Genomic DNA, 23,341 nt, shown 5'->3' with positions numbered 1-23,341 from the left:
TCTCAGAAAGGCATCTATGGATCGCAGCTCCCTGCTGCAGCTCATCCAGGAGCAGGTGAGCCCAGGATGCCCCCTTTGCCAGGCATTTTTGAAAAGCCTTTTCCTCCCCCTCCTGGCATCGGGGTGCCATCTCTCCCCCAAGTGGGCACAGAGGGTGGGTGAGGGAGGGTGGGTTGCCTCTCTTGATGCCCCCTTTTGCCTTTCAGCCTCCCTGAATGGAGGTGCCAGGGTGATGCCAGGAAAGATGAAGAGTGGGCAAGGTGCCAACCGGACAGACACGTGTGTGTGCATGTTGTGTGTGTAAGGAGACAGGAGGGGGGTATATTCAGTAGGAAATGCTTTTTTCCTGAAACCCCCCTCCCCCCCATAAGTCCTGGGCCAGGCTGGTTGGTAGTGGGCATCTAGGTTGGCAAAGAGCATCTCTGGATGCAGGGCTGGGAGGCAGAAGCAGATGGTGGTGGATTTAGAGTCAGCAAAGGAGGAAAGGACTTGTGTGTGGATTTCTGTGTGTGTGTGTGTGTGTAGTGGGTCATTCAGTGCTCAGTGGGTATATATATATATGTGTGTGTTGGTTGTGTAGGGCACAGTGCCCACAAGGTGGATCCATCTGGGCCAGAGATGCTTTGCCACCTTCTCTCTCCAAGATCCAGAAGTGGAAACTCCCCAGAGGTCCATGGTGAGCATTTTGGAAAACCCACCCTGCTCTGGCACTTTGCTTGGCATGGGGATGATGCAGGGTGACCGGGCGTCCTCCTTTCCTCAGATGTGTCCTCCATTCCAACCTCCTTGTCCAGGAAGGATTCCAAAATGCCCTCTGTATTATTATTTTTTAAATAATATTATTTATTTTAAAATATATATTTATAACAAAAGCATGAGCACAATGAATATAGATCTACCCATCTTCTACATTTATCTGTTCCTTTATTTCCAAGATCGCTATCCCGCCTTTCTCCACGATGGGATTCAAGGCGGGTTACAGTATTTGAAAAGACCAAGCTAAAACGTGGATTACAAAGTTAAAAAAACCCAAACCAAATAAATATTCACATTATTGCATTATCAGTTCCATCCTTATCATTGATCCTCAGTGCTCCACTAGCAATATATTTCATGGTCCAACTCATTCTTTCCAACTGTTCCGAAGTTACTATACATACAACGCAACTGAATTCTAACTTTGCTATCAGGATTCGGGCCGATCAGAATCACAATGACCATACTCATATATTATCAAATTCAATGGTTAAAAAAGCATAAACACAATTAATACAGATCTACTTGATTTACAGTTCTCTTCTATATTATCAGTTCCATCCTTATAATTGATCTTCAGTGCTTAACTTCCAATACTCGCAATACAATACTAACTCTTTCCAGCTGTTCCTAAGTTATATACCTAACCTAACTTTGGCTTTACCATAAGGATTAATACTTGTTATTCGCCGCCTTGAGTCCCTGTATTGGGAGAAAGGCGGGATGTAAGAAAATAAAATAATAATTATTATTAATAATAGTAATAATACCTATCCTAATCCCAAAAATCATACTCATATATTATCAAAGTCAACGGTTAATCCAGAAATCCAATTGTTATCAAATATGCCCCGCTGATTCCCAAATGTCCTCTGTTTTGAGCATGACTGAGAAGCATGGATTCATGTCTATATGAGTATGTTTAGCTTTCATTTGGTCACATTGTCCTGGGGTTTGTCCTACATTTGTGGGCCCTCATCCTCCTTTGTGGCAAAAGCGTCACAGTGGCGCAGAGTGGCAAAAACTTTTGGAGCTGTATTGATGCAATGGAGGGAAGAGTTGATGGGTTGAGAGAGATGCCATCTGTGCCACTCTCTCTTCTTGGTGCCCGTCTTTGTCAAACCTAAAGGTGCCAGGCAGAGGAAAGGTTGGCGCTGCTTTGACAAGGCCTTCTCTGCCAAAGAGTGCAAACTACCAACCCCAGGATTCTGTAGGATGGGGGCTATGCCAGTTAAAGTGATGTCGAAGTAAATTATTTCTACCGTGGAGATGCACCCAGAATTCCATCTTTGGACTTTCTTGAAACGTTGGCATGCATTGTGACTTGGCTGGCTTGCGAGAGTCAGCCGAAGTTTGCCGGATTGGTGGATGCAGTAGCTTACACTTTGTAAACTGCTTAGAGAGCGCTTAAGTGCACTGATAAGTAGTAATAGAAATGTACTTGCTATTGCTATGCAATATGGCTGGCACCAGAGTGAAAGGCTGGCAATAGCGTGTAGAAATATGCATAGCAATATCGAGGTCGGCAGGCCTTGACCCTTTCTTTGGAGTGTTGTGTAGACACACATGCCCTGGTGCATATAGAGCAAGGGAGAGAGTCGTGATGGTTGACAGAGATGTTTTTGCAGCTACCCATTAACTTTTGTTGTGGGTGATAAGCAGAATTGCACATCCAGACACCTCCAAAGCGCATGGCGTTGTTGTTGTTGTTGTGTGACTTCAAGTCATTCCCGACTTGTGGCGACCCTAAGGCGAAACTAACTTAGGAGTTTATCACATGGGAGGGATCGCGTACAAAAACAGGATTAAAAGTGAAAAAACTCCACGAAAGCAGATTTATTATCAGATAATGGCCAGGTTAACCTAACATTAACCCAAACAGAATGTAGACAAGACACACAAAAGCGCAATTGATTTTCAGACGACGTCGCCGTTAAGGTGCATTAACGTAACATTAACATGGCTAGAAAGTCAACAAAACATTATTGGTTTTACTTCCAAAAAATCCCAAGAGTAAAATGAGTAGCGTTTTGTTGACTTTCTAGCCAGTTTAATGTTGCGTTAATCCCGACGTGTCTGAAAATCAATTGCACTTTTGCAGGTCTTCTTAGTTTTTTTTCTTCCATGTTTTAAATCCCATTTTAAATCCTGTTTCTGCAGGGGATGCCTCCCATGTCATAAACTCCATAGGGTTTTCTTGGCACGTTTCTTCAGAGGGGGTTTGCCACTGCCATCCTCTGAGGCTGAGAGAGTGTGGCTTACCCAATCTGGGTTTACATTGCTGAGCCAGGATTTGAACCCTGGCCTCCAGAGCTGCGGTCCAACGCTCAAACCACTATGCCACCTTGGCTCTACTACCAAACAAGATGCCACCCAGGTGGCACCCAGTTTAAGACAAAATATGACTAGTTGCTAGTTGACAAGGGTCATTGGCCATCCTCGCAAAGTTGTTGCTATTGTTGTTGTGTGCCTTCAAGTTGTATCTGACGTACGGCAACCATAAGGCAACCCTATCACAGGGTTTTCTTGGCAAGGTTTCTTCAAAAGCCCTTTGCCTCTGAAGTTGAGAGAGTGTGACTTGCCCAAGGCCAGCCAATAATTACCAATGGCTGAGCAGGGATTTGAACCCAAGTTTCCAGAGTTGTTGCTCAACCTTCAAAACACTACACCACACTGGGCAAGTTGCTCCTTAAAATAGTTAACATTATAGTTTTACCCGAATACAGGTTGGGTCTCCCTTATGCAAAATGTTTGGGACCAGAAATGTTTTGGATTTTGGAGATCTTCGGATTTCGGAATTCCCGATAAAGGAGACTCAACCTATACTTTGTAACAGCTATAGTAGTATTTTGTGACATTGCTTTCCTGTTTCACAACATTAATTCAAATGGTTTTTAAAAGTCCTGTTTTTCATTCAGCAGCAGCAACAGGTATACTACCCGGAATCACCTGAACCTCACAATCTTCCTTCGCCATTTAAATAGCACTGCAACTATATAGGCTGCAATGGTAAAAGTAACTTTGCACTGCAAAATTCAGTGAAATTCAGTAATCTGCAAGTGTAACGTGACATCGGACTTTATCACATGGGCGAAAATCGGGGGTTTAAACAGCGATTATCCCGTGAAAGTTGCGCAGTCGCTCTTATTACAGCTGTGTATCTGCAATAAAACTTGAGCTGGGAAAGAGTGGAATACGCAGTAAAATAGACAATCTATCCCACTATATATCAAGTTGCTCTCGTCTAGCGGATCCTATTGTAACTGTGTTGTGTCTACCTACAACAAACAGGTTGCAGGTTCAGGTTTCTCCAAAGCCCCTTACTGTGTATGCATGAATAGCAAACAGAGATCAACTCCTTTAAGCAGCTACCACCCGGATGTTAAAGAAGCATAAAGCTATCAGCCTGGCCACCAAAATTGAAATTATATGAAAAGCGGAGAGTGACGCAAGAAAGACACAAATCATCCCTGAATACATTTAGGAAGAAGCTGGTTTCTGGAACGTTTAAAATGTTCTTGTTTAATTATGCAAAACTTACCTGGCCTGGCTTTTTCGTTTCACATGTGCATATATATCCTTAGCCTTAGATGAAAAGCTGCTTGAACTGCTCTTCTTTTATTTGCGGCCAATTTATCCTTATTCTTTCCCTGTTATTTCTGCTTCTGGTATCAAATATTCTGTTGAAGAAGTCATGCCCAGGAGTGCATCTATGGATGCGTCCGCACAGCAGAAATAAAGCAGTTTGACACCACTTTGACCGCCATGACTCTGTCCTACATAATCCTGGGACTTGTAGTTTGGTGAGGCACCAGAATTACCTAACTTCCCAGACTGGATACCTCCCCAAACTACATATCCTGAGATTCCACAAGACAGAGCCATCACAATTAAAATGGTGCCGAACTGCTTTATTTCTGCAGTGTGGCTAGTCTCTAGGTTGTTAGCTGAAGTATATCTGCATCACAACAGTATACTGTTGGTTTGAGTGCTGAAATGGACTCTGAGAGACCAAGGTCCCAATCCCCACTTAGCCATGAAGAGTGACTGGATGAGCTTGGGGTAGTCACACTCTCTCAGCCTTAAGATTAATTGGCACTGCAGAATAAAAGCAGACTGGTGCCTCTTTACCTGCCATGGCTCAGGGCTATGGCGCTCTGAGATGTGTAGTTTTGTGAGAATAAGTTAGTCTTCTCAGAGAACTCTGGTGCCACCACAAACTACAAATCTCATTATTCCATAAGAGGAAACTGTGACAATTAAAGCGGTGCCAAACTGCATTAATTCTGCAGTGTAGCAGCAGCCTTAGAGAAAGGCAGTGTCAACCCACCCTCTGAACAGATCTTGCCAAGAAAGCCTTGTGGTTGTGTTTCTCTAAGTCAAATGTTGACTTGAAGTCACATAACAACAACAACTGACTGACTGTACCACCCATCAGGCATTTAACCTGGGCTAACCCTAACTGAGAGGGACTTGGCATCTCTTTGCGAACTTTGGATCCAATTCAAACGGGGGCTTCTTGACGTTTAATAAGATATTCTGCGTGGTCATTTCTTCCTTTCCAAAATACAGAACCCACTTTTCCAGTGGAGCCAGAGCTTCATTCCCACTACCTTTTAAACTGGACCACAATTCGATCTGAACTGGTTCAAATGACCCTGGTTCCCACTTAAATCGAATCGCTGAAGTGATTCGGCGAGGGGGACCATGCACCAGACCCATTTAACTCACATCTTTTTGGATTAATCAATTCTGCTCAAGTGTGAACCAGATGCAGATTGGAATCGATTTAAATTTGCCCTTCGGCCGGCTGGAGCGGGTTCGTTTTGAACTGATTCATTCGTGAATGTGAACCAGAAGTGGGTTATTTTACAAGGGGAAAAATGCATTCAGGGCAAATGTTGTGGGAACCACTCTTCACTGTCGAATGGATCCATCAATTCAGATCGCAAACTGCTTTTTTTTGTAAGTGGGAATGAGGCCCAAGTATATTTAACACAGAGAATGAGAAAACCACAAAAACCTAAATTGTTTTTCACAACTCGGCTGTTGGGAAGAACAGGAGCATCAGCATCCGTAAGACAACGGAGAAAAACAAAAGCATAAATATAGACGTAATTAAGCCAGAGGCAGTTTTCAGCACTCCCTAAACGCCTTGGCTTCGAAGACCCTTTGAAGCCTGGCATTAAAAAAGGGAAAAAAGAAAGAAAAATGCCAGCTCTAAATAGAGCGGGTATCTGTGCCACTGCCACCCACCAGTCCCTCCTTCAGAAACACACACGGTCTGATGGTGCCAGCACCACAACCGATGCTATCTTTGTTGCTTTTCCTTTTCCTGCCATGCCAGGGGTGTGTCTGCCAACTGTTGCCTCCCTTTGCCCCCTTTGTACACATAGGACTGGTGCCTACCTTTTTGTGCAGAGGGGACACTGGCTAGCTGTCTGTATTGTTGAGCGTGGCAGCAACAAGTGCGTATGGAGATGACTACAAGCGGCTTTTAAACCATGGTTATAGTCATAAAGTAACAATACTTGGAGAGCCAGCATGGCGTAGTGGTTTGAGCATTGGATTACGACTCTGGAGACGGGGTTCAGTTCCTCGCTCCGTCTTGAAACCCATTGGTTGATCTTGGGCAAGTCACATACTCTCAGCCACAGGGAAAGGCAAAAACAACCCCTCTCTGGAAAAAATCTTGCCAAGAAAACCCTCACAATATGGTCACGTTAGGGTCACCATAAATCAGAAATGATTTGAAAGCACGCAGCAACAACATGACCGACATGGAGAGCCAACATGGTTTGCGCGCTGGACTACGACTTTAGAGATCAGAGTTCCAATCCTCGTTTGGCCTTAAGGTCCCCATAAGTCAGGAACGACTTGAAGGCGCATAACAACGGCAACAACTTGCAATACATATTGCACGATGTTGCCGCCAACCCATTGCTGCTGTGTCTGCCAAGTGTGGTTAGGGTATCCTTTTTCTATTGAAATGGCAGTCCCAGGACTCCTCAAGTGTGAAATGTTGCTGTTGGGTGTCAGTTGCAAGATTGGCATTCACATCAATGTCTTCTTCTTTTCCCATTGTCTCACTGGAAAAAATCATTCGGCATAAGATATGCTTTTACCACCGTCTCTCTTAGAAAGAGAATAGAAGTGCTGTGACGGCATGCGGAGAGGCATGGAGAACACCACTACTCTCCCGCTCCGTTTTGGCTTTATTTTTTCATGCGATAAAGCTCACAGACTGTGATCATACACATTTGGGATGGAGTGTGGAAATAATTTTTGTGACCAACCTGTCACTGGTCCTCTGCCCTCAAACTTCACACCCCTTTCCTGGCTAATAGATGGAGTTAGAGAGGACTCCTTGTGGTCTCCAGTCCCTGGAAAGTGATAATGGAGATTCCTTTTTCTTTTCTCATCCTGTATGTCCAGGAGCCATCGAGATCTTGTGGGATCCTACCATTTTGGCTCAAGGGGTACTGCCCACTTAATTCTCAACCCTTCTTCCTGCCAGAAGAGGGGTACAAGGGATACTTAGACTAGTGCAAAGGTGGAAGTTAGGTAGCAGTCTAGATGTAGTTGCCTCTATTTCAGCTGATCCCACCAGTCTCAGTGGGCATCCGCCACCATTTCTTTTTCGGGCCTAGCCGACATCTGCAAGCACCAGCTACAAGGATTTGTAGTTCTACATGGTCTTCTCTGCCAAAGAGGGCCAGGATTCTGTCAGATGGCGCCACAGTAGTTAAAGTGGCGTCGAGCTGCATTATTTCTACAATGTAGATGCACCCTTAAACTCAATGAAACTTTTTATTCCTAAAGCGCCCGGGGCAGGCTTTCAGGTTGGGCTGCGTTGTATTCTTCTTTGATTTTCCCCATTCCAGCCAGGGACATTGCAGGTACCTGCTTGCTGAAAATTTGACACAAGGGGTTTAGGCATTTTGGATCATTTATTGTTATCTGGGGTTGGCACTTAATTTTTTAAAAGTGATGCAGTGCCCACAAAGGGCACCTAGAAACTAGAAATGTAATTTTCCTGGCTGTGAGACATATGGTGTGTGAGAAGGGCCCACAGCGTCCTGGCAAAGCACATGCTCTGCATGCAAAAGGGTCCAGGTTTAGTCTTTGGAATCACCAAACAGGGCTGGAAGGGGACCATACCAGAAACTATGACAAATGACCAGGTCCTGATGGAGCGTAGGCAGCCGATGTATACTAGACCAGGCACCGTGAAAAAGTTACTTTTATGGACTACAGGAAAGCAAGGAATAACTGTTCGCGGACATACAACTGCATTCCTAAATCCAGAGCCCAAAGTAAAGCCGAGCACTGTTTCAAGCGCCTTCTTCAGAGACAACCCAACTTCGATGTCATTCTCCCAAATTCATTTAACCCCCAAAACCAAATCGCAGAAATTAACCAATGCGGCTAGATTTATGTCAAGTAATTGATTCATTTGGTTGCAGAGCACACCACAGAACACTTTTCAAGCATCCCTGAGGAAGAGTGGCATTTCAAAATGCACCAAGTCCATAAAACCTTTATTTTTGCATGCCTTGAGATTTCCTTGCCCTCCCTATTGCTTTCGTGTTGGCCATGGTTGCCCTTCTCTTTTCCCCAGATAACTGATTCTGGGCAAAGAGATGGGCAAAGAACTATGGAGGACATTGAAGCCATCTGTCTATCCCAATCTGCAGAAATAATGAAGTTTGATACCACTTTAACTGTCTTGGCTCCATCCTATGGGATCCTGGGATCTGTAGTTTGTTCTGGCACCAGAGTGACCCAACAGAAAGTTCAGTCGCTCACAAAACTACAAGTCCCAGAATTCCATAGCATTGAGCTGTGGCAGATAAAGTAGTGTCAAAATGAATTAATTCTGTAATGTAGATGCAGCCCCAGTCAAGAGGAATCCTATTCGGCATCCAATTCTGCGTCCCAACTCTTCACTAGCTGTTGGTTTAAAATTGTGCAGCAATTTTTAGAGTAAAGATGTTGAAAGTTCAGGCCTGGAGACAGTGAGATGTTAGTCTAGGGGGAAAATCAAATCTTTTAATGAAAAAATTATAAATATGGGTTCCTTTTGAATGATGAATGCAATATTTAAGTCAAGAATTCACATCTCTCCAACTATTTCAATTTGACAGGGTAGACTACATGGATTATGATATGGACCACAACTCTCATCAATCCTAGGTGCATCTACACTGCACATATAATCCAGCTTGATGCCACTTTAAGTCCTGTAGCATCATCCTATGGGATCCTGAGATTTGTAGCTTTACAAGGTCTTTAGCCTTTTCTCCCAAAGCATGGAGGTGCCTCACAAAACTACAATTCCCAGGATTCAGTAGGATGGAGCCATAGGAGTTAAAGTGGTGTCAAACTGCATTATTTCTACAAAGTAGATGCACCCTTAGCCTGCATAGCCAGTGGTGGAGAAATCTGGGATTTGTGGTCCAGCACCATCTGGAGGTCTTCAGTTTCTCCACTTCTGCTTTAGTGCCATAAGGACTAGGAACTTGTTCTCCTTCTGTTTCCAAACAGAACGTTTGCATTTTTCAGGACGCTGGTTTCTATAGCTACTATTGAGTCTTGCAACTCGGGTAGAATGACACACACCAAGGATGTCCAAGTTGGTTTGCAACTCTTGGTGCAAACCTACTTTGTTGATGCTAACTCTTTTGACCTCCTTTGGCAGCTTGATCCTGACAACACTGGTTTCATCGGCGTGGAGACCTTTGCCAGCCTGGTGCACAGCCATGAACTGCCCTTGGACCCGGCCAAACTGGAAATGCTGGTGGCACTGGCCCACAGCAACGACGAAGGACAGATCTGCTACCAGGAGCTGGTAGACCTGGTCAGTGGCGTGAGTACCAGCAGCCACACCGTGGCCGCACCACTTTTTGATCATAAGCTCTCCTCTCTTTGCTCGATCTTGTGATATTACCTTTTGTGGTCACTAAATATGTTTTAAATGAAATAACTTATTAATGTGGCTCATTCTTAATGGAGTGGCCTGTATTTTTTATTCCTCCGTTATGATTTTTATCACCATTGCTTGATTAAGAAGTTGCTGATGCTTCGAAAGCATGCAACATGTACAGCCATCCCTCCACATCCATGGATTTTTTTGACTCATGACTTCAAGCATCCTCAATTTGAAAATATTTATAAAATATATAAATTCCAAGAAGAGAACCTTGATTTTGCCCTTTTATACAAGGGTCGCCATTTTACTGTGCCATTGTATTGAATGGCACTTGAGCATCCATGGATTTTGGTATCCACAATGGGTGCTGGAACCAACCCCCAGTGGATACAAAGGACCTACTATATTTTGTGCATTTTGGTTGGCTCAATGAAGGTGTCCTTGTTTTGTGCATTTTGGATGTCATTGTACTTTACTATATGGCCAACATGGCTACTTCACGATATGTTTCCTGTTACAATCCTTTTCTTTTATCAACTTTTATCGCCGCCCTTCAAATGTCTGGCACCCTAAAACAAATCAATACAGTTCTGTTCCAAAAGACTCATTCTCATTATTTCCTTGTTCCATGGTTTTGTTGAGGAACCCATGTTGTCAGCAAACAAATTGTGAAAAACGTCGGGAATCGGAAATTTGGGATTTGTTTTAACAGTGCGCATGAGGCAATGGACAAGCCAGGAACAGGGGAAATGGCAAAGCTAGAGGAGACAGATTCCAGGGTTTCCAAACTGTAAAAGTTTCCAAGCTGTAGAGATGAAGAGACTAGGTTGCCATTCTCCCTACTCTCCTTCCTCCAACAAGAATGAGCTTTCTATCTGGACAACCGTTTGATGGCTAAGGTTCATCTGCACTGCAGAAATAATGCAATTTGACACTGCTTTAACTGCCACTGCTCATTGCTATTTAACCCTGTGATTTGTAGTTTGTGATGGTACCAGAGAAGGCCAAATATCTCATAAAACTACAAATCCCTGAATTCCATATCATTGAGCCATGGCGGTTCAAGGGGTGCCAAACTGCTTTATTTCTGTAGTGCAGATGCAGCCTAAATGGTTATGGGGAAGGTCTCAGAAACCTTGACCATTGGCCATGCTAGTTGGGACTTCTAGGAATTGAAGTCCCCAAGGCTGAGACCCATCTGGTTAGGATGCATCTACACTGTTAAAATAATGCAGTTTGACACCACTTTAAGTGCCGCAGCTCCATCCTATGGGATCATGAAATTTACAGTTTTACAAGGTCCTTAGGCTTCTCTGCCAAAGAGCAATGATTCCTCAACAAAATACAGATCCCAGGATTCTGTTGGATGGAATAGTGACAATTACAATGGTATCAAACTGTATTAATTCTGCGGTGCAGATGCATCCCTAGAGTGTTGACCTGGGACTTGTATGCCAAATAAAGGTTGAATGAATGAATGAAATGGGACTTTGGAGCTTCCCCTCCTCCCTGAGTCACGAAACGTACTTAGCAACCTTGGGCCAGTTGCTGCCTCTCCGCCTGACCTGCGTTGCAGGGCTGTTGTAAGGTGAAAACAGGAGGGAAGAGGCAGGCATGCTGCCTTGAACTCCTTGGAGGGGAAATCAGGATAAAATTAGAACAAAGCAACAATAAAAGAGTGAAAATGAAATCCAAGCAGATTGGATACGTTTAGATACCAAAGGTTGCCGAAAGTTGGATTTGGAAAGGGTCCAGGAAAAAGTTTTATGGGATAATGTCAGGCTGATTCCCTGCCTTTTCCCTCCACCTTTCTCCTAATTTCCTTCCCCAAAAGCATTAAGTCTCCTCCAGCTATTCAGCGATGAATACTTAATGCTCAATAATTTCTCCCTAATTGGCTCAAGTGGAGTGCCGAACTGGACCTGCAAGAGGAAATGTGAGCAGGGCCCACTCCGGATGGGACCACGTGCTTTGCAAGCCAATTCCTCAATGCAATGGCACGCTCCCAAAGTGAGCTTCATTTTGCTCCAGACATTGCTGATCTCAAGATGGTGTGGAGGTGGGACGGCGGCAGGAAGGGGTACATCAGGATGACAGTGGTGGATAGGGTTGCCAAAGCGAAAACCGGAGAGGGTGCCTGTGCCTTGAATGGTTGCATTTGTTGCTGTGTGCCTTCAAGCCTAATGGCGACCCTAAGGCAAACCTATCCTGGGGTTTTCTTGGCAAGATTTGTTCAGAGAAGATTTGCCATTGCCTTTCCCTGAGGCCGAGAGAGTGTGGCTTGCCCATGGTCACCCAACAGGTTTCCTGACTGAACTGGAAATCGAACCCTGGTCTCCAGCATTTGTCGAAAAGGGGCCAAGGTTGGTTCTTGTGTATGTATATGCGCCTTCCAGTCACCTCTTCACTTATGGAGACTCTGTGAATTTAGTAGATTTTTCTTAGGTAAGGAATACTCAGAGGGGTTTTGACTGTCCCTTCCTCTGAAATACAGTGGGATCCACTGGGGTTCAAGACCCCCAGTGGATACCAAAACCCATGGATGCTCAAGTCCCATTAAACCCAATGGGATATTAGAAAGGTGTCTCTTATATAAAATGGCAAAATGAAGGTTTGCTTTTGGGGAGATTTATATATATATATATATATATTCAAGCCATGGATGGTTGAATCCATGGATAAAAAATCTGCGGATAAAGAGGACTGACTATATAACCTACAGCACCAAGTATTCGTTGGCAGTCATCCGTCCAAGTACTAACCAGGGCTGACCCTGCTTTGCTTGCAAGATCAGGCCGAATCTGGTGCCCTCTAATACACAACCCTTAAAGGTACAGAAGCTATCGCCAGTTGGTAACCCTAACTGTGAAGAGGATGGAGACCATTTGTAAACACATATAACACCTGCAGGACTTACTGGCATGTTCAGGGTCCACAGAAATAATGTCATGCCACTTTGTCAAGTGTCAAGTCTTTTCCCACTTATGACAACCTTGAGAGAAACCTATTGTGGGGTTTTCCTGGCAAGTTTCTTCAGAGGGGGTTTGCCCTTGCCGTCCTCTGAGGCTGAGAGAGTGTGACTTGCCCAAGGTCACCCAGTGGGTTTGTATGGCTGAGCTAGGATTCAAACCCTGGTCTGCAGAGTTGTATTCCAACACTCAAACCACAACTCCACGCTGGTTCTCTGGTTGCATCTACACTGTAGAATTAATGCAATTTGATACCGCTTTAACTGTCACGGCTCAATGCTGGTTGGCCCTTGACTTCTCTTCCAGTTCTTTGATTCTGTGAAGATGTGGATGTAGAAAGTATCAGGATGAGTGAATTCACTGCATGCCACTCACTGTCTAGCTGATTTTGTGGTGGGCATAGAATTTGTGGAGTAGGTCATCTTGGCTCAGGGGCATCTTCAGTGGCATTTGGGAGGGCAAATTATTGATGCATACGTTATTATCCTTTGCCTGCTTTTGCACATCATGGTCTCACTTTTCAGATCAGCAGCAAGCGGTCCAGCAGTTTCAAGCGAGCCATCGCCAATGGCCAGAGGGCACTGCCCCGGGATGGACTCCTGGATGAGACCGGCCTGGGCTTCTACAAGCGTTTTGTCCGCTACGTGGCGTATGAGATCCTGCCCTGCGAGATGGATCGGCGGTGGTACTTCTACCAACACCGCGCTTGTCCGCCGCCAGTATTCATGGCAGTCGTCACACTAACCCAGGTGTGTCAAGAGGGCATCTCTGGAAGACATACTGCTCTGAGGGAAAGAAATAGCTAACATTGAAAAGAGAGCAGCTGGTTCTTGAGAGCTTCAATGACTGTTTTGCCATAACTCATTAATACTACTACTACTACTACTAATAATAATAATAATAATAAAATTTATTTATTTCTTGCCTCTTCTCAAGGTGGGGTACAACTTGCCAAAACAATAATATTTATTTTGCAAGCATGAGGACTAGAAAGTTGTGGGGGCTCGCTATTGTCATTTTCTGAGGCTGAGAGAGTGTGACTTGCCCAAAGTCACCCAATGGGTTTCCATGGTGGAGTGGAGATTTGAACCCTGGTCTCCCTACAATAGACTATCCTAAAATAATTTCTCCCTTTTCCCATTAGATCATCGTGTTTCTCTGCTATGGGGCCCGGTTGAACAAGTGGGTGCTGCAGACGTACCATCCGGAGTACATGAAGAGCCCCCTGGTCTACCATCCAGGGCATCGCGCTCGCGCCTGGAGGTTCCTCACGTACATGTTTATGCATGTGGGGTAGGTATTTCTTGGGTCTCCCTATATTTTTTGCCCATTTCCTTCAGGAGTGAAACCCATGATCAGTCTGAAGTGGTCAAAGTTGCACAGATCTGAGTGGTGATGAACAGAGTTTTGGGGAAAGTTCCTTCTTTGGACAGCAACTGGCCAAGATGCATCCGCACTGCAGAAATAACCCAGTTTGACACCACTCTAACTGCCATGGCTCAGTGCTGTGAAATTCTTGGATTTGTAGTTTGCTGTGGCACAAGAGCTTTCTGACAGAGAAGGCTAAATGTCTCACAAAATTACAATTCCAGACTTCCATGGTCTTGAACTATGGCAGTTAAAGTGGTGTCAAACTGGATTATTCCCGCAGGGGGGATGCAACCCAAAAGTGAAGGTTGGATGAAATTTACAGGATCCAGTGTGGCAACCCTGCATTGCATCTCAAAAGCAACCCCATTGTTCATAGGGCTATGCTATACACTCCAATAAATGTGACGCGTACAGCGAAATCTCATTTTCTTTCTTTTAAAGCCAAGGTGACCTGAATGGTGTCTGTTCTGTCCTGGAAATTTGTGGCTACCTCCTTCTTATCTCTTTCCAGGTTGGAACAGTTAGGCTTTAATGCCCTTTTGCAGCTGATGATTGGGGTGCCCCTCGAAATGGTCCACGGCGTCCTTCGCATCAGCTTCCTCTACCTCGCAGGTGTTTTGGCAGGTGAGTCGGACTGGTCTCACGGCTTTAACTGCCATTGTTCAATGCCATGGAATTTTGCAGTTTGTAGTTTGGGGAGATATTTAGATCTCCCAGGATTTCACAAGATGGCAGTTTAAAGTGGCGTGAAACTGCATTATTTCTACAATGTAGATGCACCCTGTGTTTCCAATCTGGATCAGTCATGAAACCCAGTCATAAAAAACCTTTCCCCTGCCCTCCTCATGAATGTGGCTCGCCCAGTCTTGCGTTCTCCATCTACCTAACAAAAACTGTACAGCATTTGACAACATTCTTGCAGCAAAGAGAGAAATGGCAGAATTACTGTATTCACTCTTGCCTGTGAGAATGAAGTTTATGAAGATTTATACCCCTGATGACACCAGCGTAGCTCTTTCAGCACATAGTACACCTCTGCAGGATTCTTCCAGCTGCTGTCTTCTCTAAAGGGCTTCTGCTCAAAATGGCCTCCCTGTGTCACCTTCTTTGCCATTGTGTCACACTGGGGCACATTTATTTGTATCGCAGTGCCACTGATATCCCAAACTCACAAAACAGTGCTGCCTTTCTTAACCATCCCAAATGCCCAAAATACATGATGCAAAAGTACAATGAAATCCCAAACCCACAAAACAGCGCTACTTTTCTTGGCCCACCAAAATGCACAAAGTACATGAGGCAAGCTTTCGAAGCAGCCGCTTCAAAAGCTTGCGTCATGTATTTTGTGCATCTTGGCGGGCCAAGAAAGATAGCCCTGTTTTGTGGATTTGGGTTGTGATTATACTTTGCCTCCCACCAAGGGTTTTTCCTTTCTGCAGTGCTCCCTGGATTGCATAGGAGTACATGATCTCCAGGGTCCATACAGTAATTCACACACACATTGCTGGAGGAAAAGATAGCCTTTCTTCCCTCCCCGCAAAAAATTACAGGGCTCTGGAGAGTGCTTACTAGCAAGTGAGGTATTACTGAACCCCTTGACAATTAATGCAACATGCACAAAGCCACATCTTTGGAAAGAGGCGGAGGAGAGAGTGAAATGGAGGGTGAACAATTCCTCATCAAACCACACCATCACACTCTCTACCATTCGCATGCTGCTGTCTCAGCAAAGCCGTCTCCGGAGAACAGAGAGGCGGTCTGTGTGTTGGGGGACTCTCCTTGCAATTCCTCATACTTCTTCTATTTCTTTTACAATACATTTATTAATTCATACATTTCCAAAAACATATACACACAACATATAAGATACAACAAACCAGAGTCAACTTATCCATGGGTCAGTCTAAGTACTGTACTTTAATTCTTATTAAAAATGGTGAAAGGCAAGAGCGTAATCTGTTCTGGAAGTACTGATCCCGCTCTCCTCTCTCATCCATTCAGTCTTCAGTATAAACACAGCTGTCTGCATTTTGTAAGTTCTTTGGCATTGTTTTCCTTTGCTTCATCCTTCAGATCCTTTATTACATCCCTCTACATTTTACCCTTATCCAGGTGTCATATCAAAATCCATAATTCTGGCCACAAAACCTGCCCTCGACTTATACATGAAGTCAACTTATAGCCGAGTATATATGGTATTTAACACGCAGGACCATTTCTTTCCACGTCTTTTTTAAAATTCAAGGTATGATGATGTGGTCAACAAATAACTTCATGGACTGGATCACTTGGTGTTATTATTATTTTTAAACCTTGGATAGTTTAAAACAAAGGTGGGCAGCCGTGGGGCTCTCTGTGGTTGTTTTCATTGCCCCCCAGAAACCTCTGTCTTGTCCATTTCTGGTAAAACAAGGGCAAGCTGTCTCTCCTGGAAGACATTTGGACTGCATCTGCACTGCAGAATTAATGTAGTTTGTTGCTGCTGTAACTGCTATGGTGCAATGTGATGGAATTCTGGAATTTGTAGTTTGGCGACAGCCTGCTCCGTCAGAGAGTGCTGGTGCCAAAACAAACGACAAATCTCATTGTTCCATAGCATGGAGCGATGACAGTCGATGCAGTCTCAAACTGCATTAATTCCGTAGTGTGGCAGCAGCCGAAAAGAGTGATTATTCACCTTTTAAATCGGTCTCACTGCCTCCTTGCGCTATTTAACATTTGTAATAAATGTCCATTGTATAAAATGAAAAGGGAACATCTTGCCACTTCAGATTATGGTTTATTACCTTTTTAATTTTGGGGGACTTGGGGCAGTATGTGAAACTCTTTGGAGGATTTCAAGGGCAGAGGATGGACCCATTGAATTTGCTCACCCCTGAATTGACAGCAGTATGAACATGAAACAGGTTTTCATTGTTTAATACATAGGACTTCTCTCTCGCTTTCTCTCAATCTGTCACAAGCTCTCTTAAAATTGGCCGATGACTACAGCTCCAGCTAATAATTTAATTAATTAGTTCAATCGATTTAAAAGAAACCCCACTTTACTCTTGTAAACTCATGAATTATTTTGGAACCTAAGTACAGGTTGAGTCTCCCTTATCCAAAATGCTTGGGACCAGAAATGTTTGGGATTTCAGATTGTTGTCAGATTCTGCAATATCTGCATATATGTAATGGGAGATCTTGGAGATGGGACCCAAGTCTAAAACGTGAAATCTATATATGTTTTGCATGCACCTTTCATGCATAGCCTGAGGGTTGTTTTATACATATTTTAAATCATTTTGTGAATGGAACAAAATTGGTTTGCACTGAACCATCAGAAAGCAAAGGTGTCACTCTCTCAGCCACCCGAAATGTTCAGGTTTTGGAATATTTTGGATTTCAGCATTTTGGATATTACCTACAAATATCCAGGTGCCATGGATGCTCGCTCACACACAAGGGAATGCTTATTTCCCCGCATCTCTGGCACTTGTGTGCCGTCATTTAAAAACAAGAGATGATTCCCTCTCCCCTTTGGTATTTGTTTCATTGAAATGCAAATCTCCCGAGATATGAATGGATAAAAACTCCAGCAATCAGTTGGCTACGATTTCACCGCTGGTAACACAAGGCCTATTGGATTATTTTTAGATCTCTGCTCTTAGGGCCGAAGCAGATGTGACGTTAAATGCGTTAAATGCGCAGCTTGATGTGGTGTGAATCTTTTCTTAACCTAGAAATAGCAACTGCTGAAGGCTTGATCAAATCAGGACTGCCGTTTGTAGGGACCGGGTGTCTGTGTGTAAGGTTTTTTAACTCTTCCCTGGCCTTTTTGTCCTTCTCCGCCTTGCAAATTTCTATCCGACATTTGTTTATCTATCTAATGAACTGGGCCGATTGATTTCTGTACTGTGCGGCTGCACTTTTACTGTCGTAACAGTCTGGCAAAGTCAAGAAAATGCCAAGAGAAAGAACCGAAACAATAAGGGAACCAATTCCAATATTGCAATGTTAAATTATTATGGTGTTTGGGAATGTGGAAGGTGTTAAAAGGGGGTTTAAAGCCTGGAAAACTAAAACCCAAATTCAGGATGAAAGAAAGATGAAACGCTTGCGAGGAGTGGAAGGTTTTAACCAAGGGTGAGGACCAGTGTGGTGTAATGGTTTGAGCATTCGACTGTGACACTGGAGACCAGGGTTTGAATCCTGGCTCAGCCATGTCAACTCATTGGGCAACCTCAGGCATGGCACACTCTCTCAGCTCCAGAGGATGGCAGTGGCAAACCTCCTCTGAAGAAACGTGCCAAGAAAATCCTTTCATAGGGCCGCCATACGTCAGAAAGGACTTGAAAGTAAAGAACAAGAACAACAAAGCTATGCAGAGCAGGGGCAAAATGAAGGCATTGTGCTGCCAAATAAGAAATCTGCCCTTGGGATGCATCTACACTGTAGAAATAATGCAATTTGACACCAATTTAAGTGATGTAGCTCCATCCTATGGAATCCTGGAGTCTGTAGTTTTACAAGATCTTAAGCCTTCTTTGCCAAAGAGTGTTGGTGCCTCACAAAAAACACAGGTTTCTATTATTATTATTATTATTATTATTATTAGTAGTAGTAGTAGTAGTAGTATCCCGCTTCTCCAAAAGATCAAAGTGGCTAACACTAAAAACATCCATAAATGTACAATAATCGCTTGTTACCATTGTACCCCAAACCCTCCCTAACCCTCCCATCCCTATAGGATGGGACCATGGCAGTTAAAGCAGAATTGTAGTGCTATAACTATGTAGAATTCAAAGGTATAGCCGTGTCAGTCTGTAGAATCAGTATGTAGAGAGATCTTGTCGCACCTCTGAGACTAAGAAGTTGGTAGCATGAGCTTTCATAGACTTCATATATAGGCATCTGAGAAAGTAGACTGAAGTCTAGGAAAGCTCATACTACCAACTTCTTTCTTTCGGTGAGTCTCAAAGGTGCTACAAGATCTCTCCACAAGGCCAATCTGACATTGCTGATGGAAATGGCATCTCGCCTCCCGTCTTTTTCTTTTTACCGCAGGTTCGCTGACTGTCTCCATCACAGACATGAGAGCACCTTTGGTCGGAGGCTCAGGGGGAGTCTATGCTCTTTGCTCAGCACATCTGGCCAATGTTGTTATGGTAAGAATGGTGGAATAAGGCTATGCTATTGGTATGGTCTCCATCCTCTCATCCAGCATCCCTTTCCCTGCAGCAAGATGTTGCAGCATGTAATGCTTTTGTTCAGGCTGCTTGACTGGTTGCCAGCCACAACCTTTTCCCAGAGACTCCATTACATCCCCTCCTGGTCCCACTTTTTGGCTAGAATCCCCTGGCCACTGGACCGGCTCGGCCCTCATTGAGCAACTTTGTTTTGGGTTTGTCTGAAACCCACTATTAAATAAACTTACCATTAGCAGATTTAGAACCTTGTACCCATTCAGGGTTTTGAGGCTTCAGGTCCCATCAGCTCCAGGTGAGGAATAACTGGAGTAATATAAGGATATAAGATGGGAGCCAGTGTGGTGTAGCAGTTTGAGTGTTGGACTAGGACTCTGGAGACCAGGGTTCGAATCCCCGCTCGGCCATGTAAATCCAATGGGTGACCTTGGGCAAGTCACACTCTCTCAGCCTCAGAGGATGGCAGGATGGCAAGGGCAACCCTCCTCTGGAGAAACTTGCCAAGAAAACCCTGGGAACAGGATCACCTTAGGGTTGCCATAAGTCGGAAATGACTTCACAAAAAGGGGGTGGTTTGTCTCCCTCCATCTGTGTACATTAATGTTAGAGAGTAGGTTAGTTGAGCACATTTGTTTATTTAGAAGGTTTTATACCCTGTTTTTGACATGAACGACACTCAATGTGACTCATAACAGATTGCCTCTGATCGAAGTTAAAGTTTAGTCCACAGAAGCTTCTGTTTTGTCTCTCCATTTCTAGAACTGGGCAGGAATGCGCTGTCCATATAAGCTGCTCCGCATGGTGCTGGCACTGGTGTGCAGTAAGTATATCTCTTCTTCCCTTCTCCTTCTTCCAGAGCAATCTTCTCCTTACTGTGTTGGCTTCACCTGTGTCCATCACTAGACCCATGCACCTATTGCAGCATGCTGAGCAACAGCGTATGTTTTGGAGTGGGACTATGGTTGCCTTCTCACTCCCTCCAGAACCCTCCATTGAGTTGCTAGTGCCCCACTTTATGTTCATTTGGTGGCTATTGGATAGCAGGGGTCCATGGATAGAAGATGTGTGGCTGTGCTCAGTGACATCACTAGCATGTTGCGAGGGGTGCATGCAGCACAAAGTGAAACCGTAACAGAATCAACTTCTGGCAGACCCAGAGATTCCTAGTGCAAATAATCAAATCCACAAAAGTCAAAGCCGCAAATGTGGAGGGCCAACTGTATTTTAAAAAAAATATGTACAAATTATTTCCAATACTTTGTTGTTTGAATTATATTCCCCCACTCCTCTTCTCTCTCTGTTGCAGTGAGCTCTGAGGTGGGCCGAGCCGTCTGGCTGCGCTTTTCACCCCCCTTGCCCTCCTCAGGTCCCCAGCCGAGCTTCATGGCCCACCTGGCAGGGGCGATCGTAGGCATCAGCATGGGCCTGACCATCCTCCGGAGCTATGAGGAGAACCTGCAGGATCAGTGCGGGTGGTGGGTTGTGCTCCTCTCTTACGCCACCTTCTTGGTCTTTGCCATCTTCTGGAACATCTTCGCCTACGACCTTCTAGGGGCACAGATTCCACCTCCTCCTTAGCGGTCTGCCCAGCCCCAGTTCTCTCTGCAACACTTAGCCTGGAAGTGCCCAACATTGCAGACATCACTGGGGAGGGGGACAGGGAGGACGGGCAGGCAGGAGGGCAAGCCTGGCCTGGTGCATGCCAGCCAAGGAGCCCAGAGCGCATGCCGCGCACGTCGCGTCTCTGAAACGATGTTTCCGCCAGATGCCAGAAAACCAAAAAAAAGAACCTGTGCTAGGCTCCTGCAGAGAGGCAGGATAGTTGCACAGACAGTTGGCAGCCCACGAATGAATGAATGAACCCCTCTGTCCCCAAAACCCTTCGTATGCCAAACCTCACCTGCAGAACAGGTGCTCCTCGGTTCCTAAAAACAAATTCTTTTTCTTTCACAAGTGCGTGCTCATCTGTTCCCTTTTAGGCATGAGGATTTATGTTTTGGGGACAGGGCAGGTAGTGTGAGGGCGGGTTACTAGCCCTTTATCCCAACCTTTCCCCAGTTCCCAAAATGGTGTGTCACCCAAGCCCCAGCCTTACCCAGACCTGCTTAGAACCCTTAGCAGAGGCCTTCAGATCATTCCTTTCTCTCTCAAGTGTTGTTCCCCCTGCATTTCCTTTTGAACCTTTCGTTCCTGGCTTCTGCTTGGTTTCAGCAGGCTCCCAATGGCAGCTAACCATTGCTTTCTTACCATCCGTGTGTTTCAGTTTCTAAAGAAAACGGTTCGAATCCGTAGAAAGTTAAGGTGGGAAGAGTCATGCCTTTGGAGCAGGAAGTTCTTCTCCCTGGGAGCTGCTTGGGGTTCCTTTGGAAGGAAGGAAACATGAGATGGAACCATGCGTTTTTTCCATGTCACAGTGGCAGGGCACCAATTTTGCATGCGCAAGGTCTTGGGTTTGATCCCCCCTAGAGAGCCATTGCCAAGTCGCTGGAGAGTCCAATACTGAGCTACCTGGACTGATGGGTACAGTTTACTCCTCGGCACCTTCCTGTCTCCTTTGATGTACTCCAGATGCTCTAGCCTTAATGCAGAATCCCAAATGAACCTTGGTCTCTGCAACACCAAATGGAGCTGAGATAGTGAATTCTTGTTTCTCCCTTCCACTGCCTTTCCTCTGCACCTTTTATAAGTCTCACCAAGGTGCCCATCAAAAATTCCCTGTTTGGTCCTGATGGAACAGTGACTGCGCAGTCGGTCCTGCGCAGGACTAAATGTTGGGCATTCAGAAGCTGGTTTCTAGAGCAGGGGATTGATTCGGATCAGGGATGGCCAACTTCTGGAATCTCAGGTGGGTGGGAGGGTTTGCATGGGGTGAGTTTGGTCCTCCGTGTTTTGTTCAGGGTCACGAGTCGGGGGCTTGAAATCTGTTTTGCCGTGCAAGTTGGTGAAAATTCCATAGGTTCTGAAGCTGTACAATCGCACATGCACTTTGGAGTTCAGGAGGAGCATAGCTAAGGAACTCACTTCAAAACCTTAAGACAGATATCAAACATGGGTCATTCCATAAAAGCATTTGTGATGGTGAGATCTGTATTCCCTCCTAAAGGGCCACTGGACCTCATCCTTTGCCTCGACTTCCCATAAGGATGCTTCGCAGTGCCAAGTACAGTGGGTCTTTGGTATCCGCTGAGGTTTGGTTCCAGGACCGTTCGTGGATACCAAAATCTGTGGATGTTCATGTCCCATTAAACACAATGGCATGGTGAAATAGTGCTCTTTATATAAAATGGCAAAATCAGGGTTTGCTTTTGGGATTTATATACCGTATATACTCAATTGTAAGTGGAAAAATTTATGCCCAAAAATTGACCCTAAAATCCTGGGCCATATCAAAATACATTATTTTGGCCTCCAAATTTTCCCTCGACTTAACATGAGGTCAACTTGAGTAAATACAGTACTTTCAAGCTGTGGATGCTTGAATCCATGGATTAAAATTCTGTGGATGTGGAGGGCTAACTGTACTGTCTTGCTAGGGAATGGGGTCAGTCCAGGGCAGAGGTATCTGGGTGCCCAGACTGATGTAAAACTGTGCTCTTTCAAATGTAACTTCTACTAAATGCTACAAGCTCTAAGCCAGGTGCAAAATTCAGTCCTTCCATATCCACAGATTGTCCATGAATTCAACCATCCACGACATGAAAATATTCAAAAAGTGTATGAATTCCCAAAAGGAAACCTTGATTTTGCCATTTTATATAAAGGACAGTATTTTATGATGCCACTGTATATAACGGGACTTGAGCATCCATGGATTGTGTTATCCACAGGGGGGTTCCTGGAACCAAATCCCAGCGGATACCAAGTGTCTACTATAATAGACGTTCCACATGTAGGACTCAGTGGCAGGGCCATTGCTCTGCATACCAAAGTCCTGGGTTCAACCCTCAGCACTTCCAAGGGGTCCCATTCACACTACAGAATTATAGCACTAGTATTCCACTTTAACTTCCGTGGTTCTGTCCTAAGGAGTCCTGGGATTGGCATTTAGACTTCTCAACCAGAGCATCTCCTCTCGTGCCTCACCAAACTACAACTCCCAGGTTTCAACAGGATGGAACCATGGC

At 44.7% G+C, this 23,341-nt stretch overlaps 1 protein-coding gene across 2 annotated transcripts; it reads left to right on the top strand.

Annotated features, from left to right (window-relative positions):
• LOC149306332 (rhomboid-related protein 1) lies at nucleotides 1–20,862 on the top strand. Of its 2 annotated transcripts, none has more exons than XM_089540357.1 (8): nucleotides 1–55; nucleotides 9,458–9,616; nucleotides 13,182–13,406; nucleotides 13,802–13,950; nucleotides 14,540–14,652; nucleotides 19,078–19,178; nucleotides 19,977–20,037; nucleotides 20,524–20,862. In XM_089540357.1, exons 1-8 carry the CDS (start codon nucleotides 17–19, stop codon nucleotides 20,793–20,795), a joined length of 1,119 nt encoding a protein of 372 aa, XP_089396483.1. In that variant the 5' UTR covers nucleotides 1–16; the 3' UTR covers nucleotides 20,796–20,862. The 2 variants fall into 2 exon arrangements, with proteins under 2 accessions (XP_089396483.1, XP_089396482.1); XM_089540356.1 differs by having other exon boundaries at nucleotides 9,458–9,625.
• Nucleotides 20,863–23,341: the final 2,479 nt, after the last annotated feature.

The sequence above is a fragment of the Sceloporus occidentalis genome, unplaced genomic scaffold (assembly GCF_023333645.1).
Source record: "Sceloporus occidentalis isolate IW3139 unplaced genomic scaffold, rSceOcc1.0.p SCAF_10, whole genome shotgun sequence".
Classification (NCBI taxonomy): domain Eukaryota; kingdom Metazoa; phylum Chordata; class Lepidosauria; order Squamata; family Phrynosomatidae; genus Sceloporus; species Sceloporus occidentalis.
The sequence above is the reverse complement of the archived record's forward strand: the minus strand, read 5'-3'. Positions and strand labels throughout refer to the sequence as shown.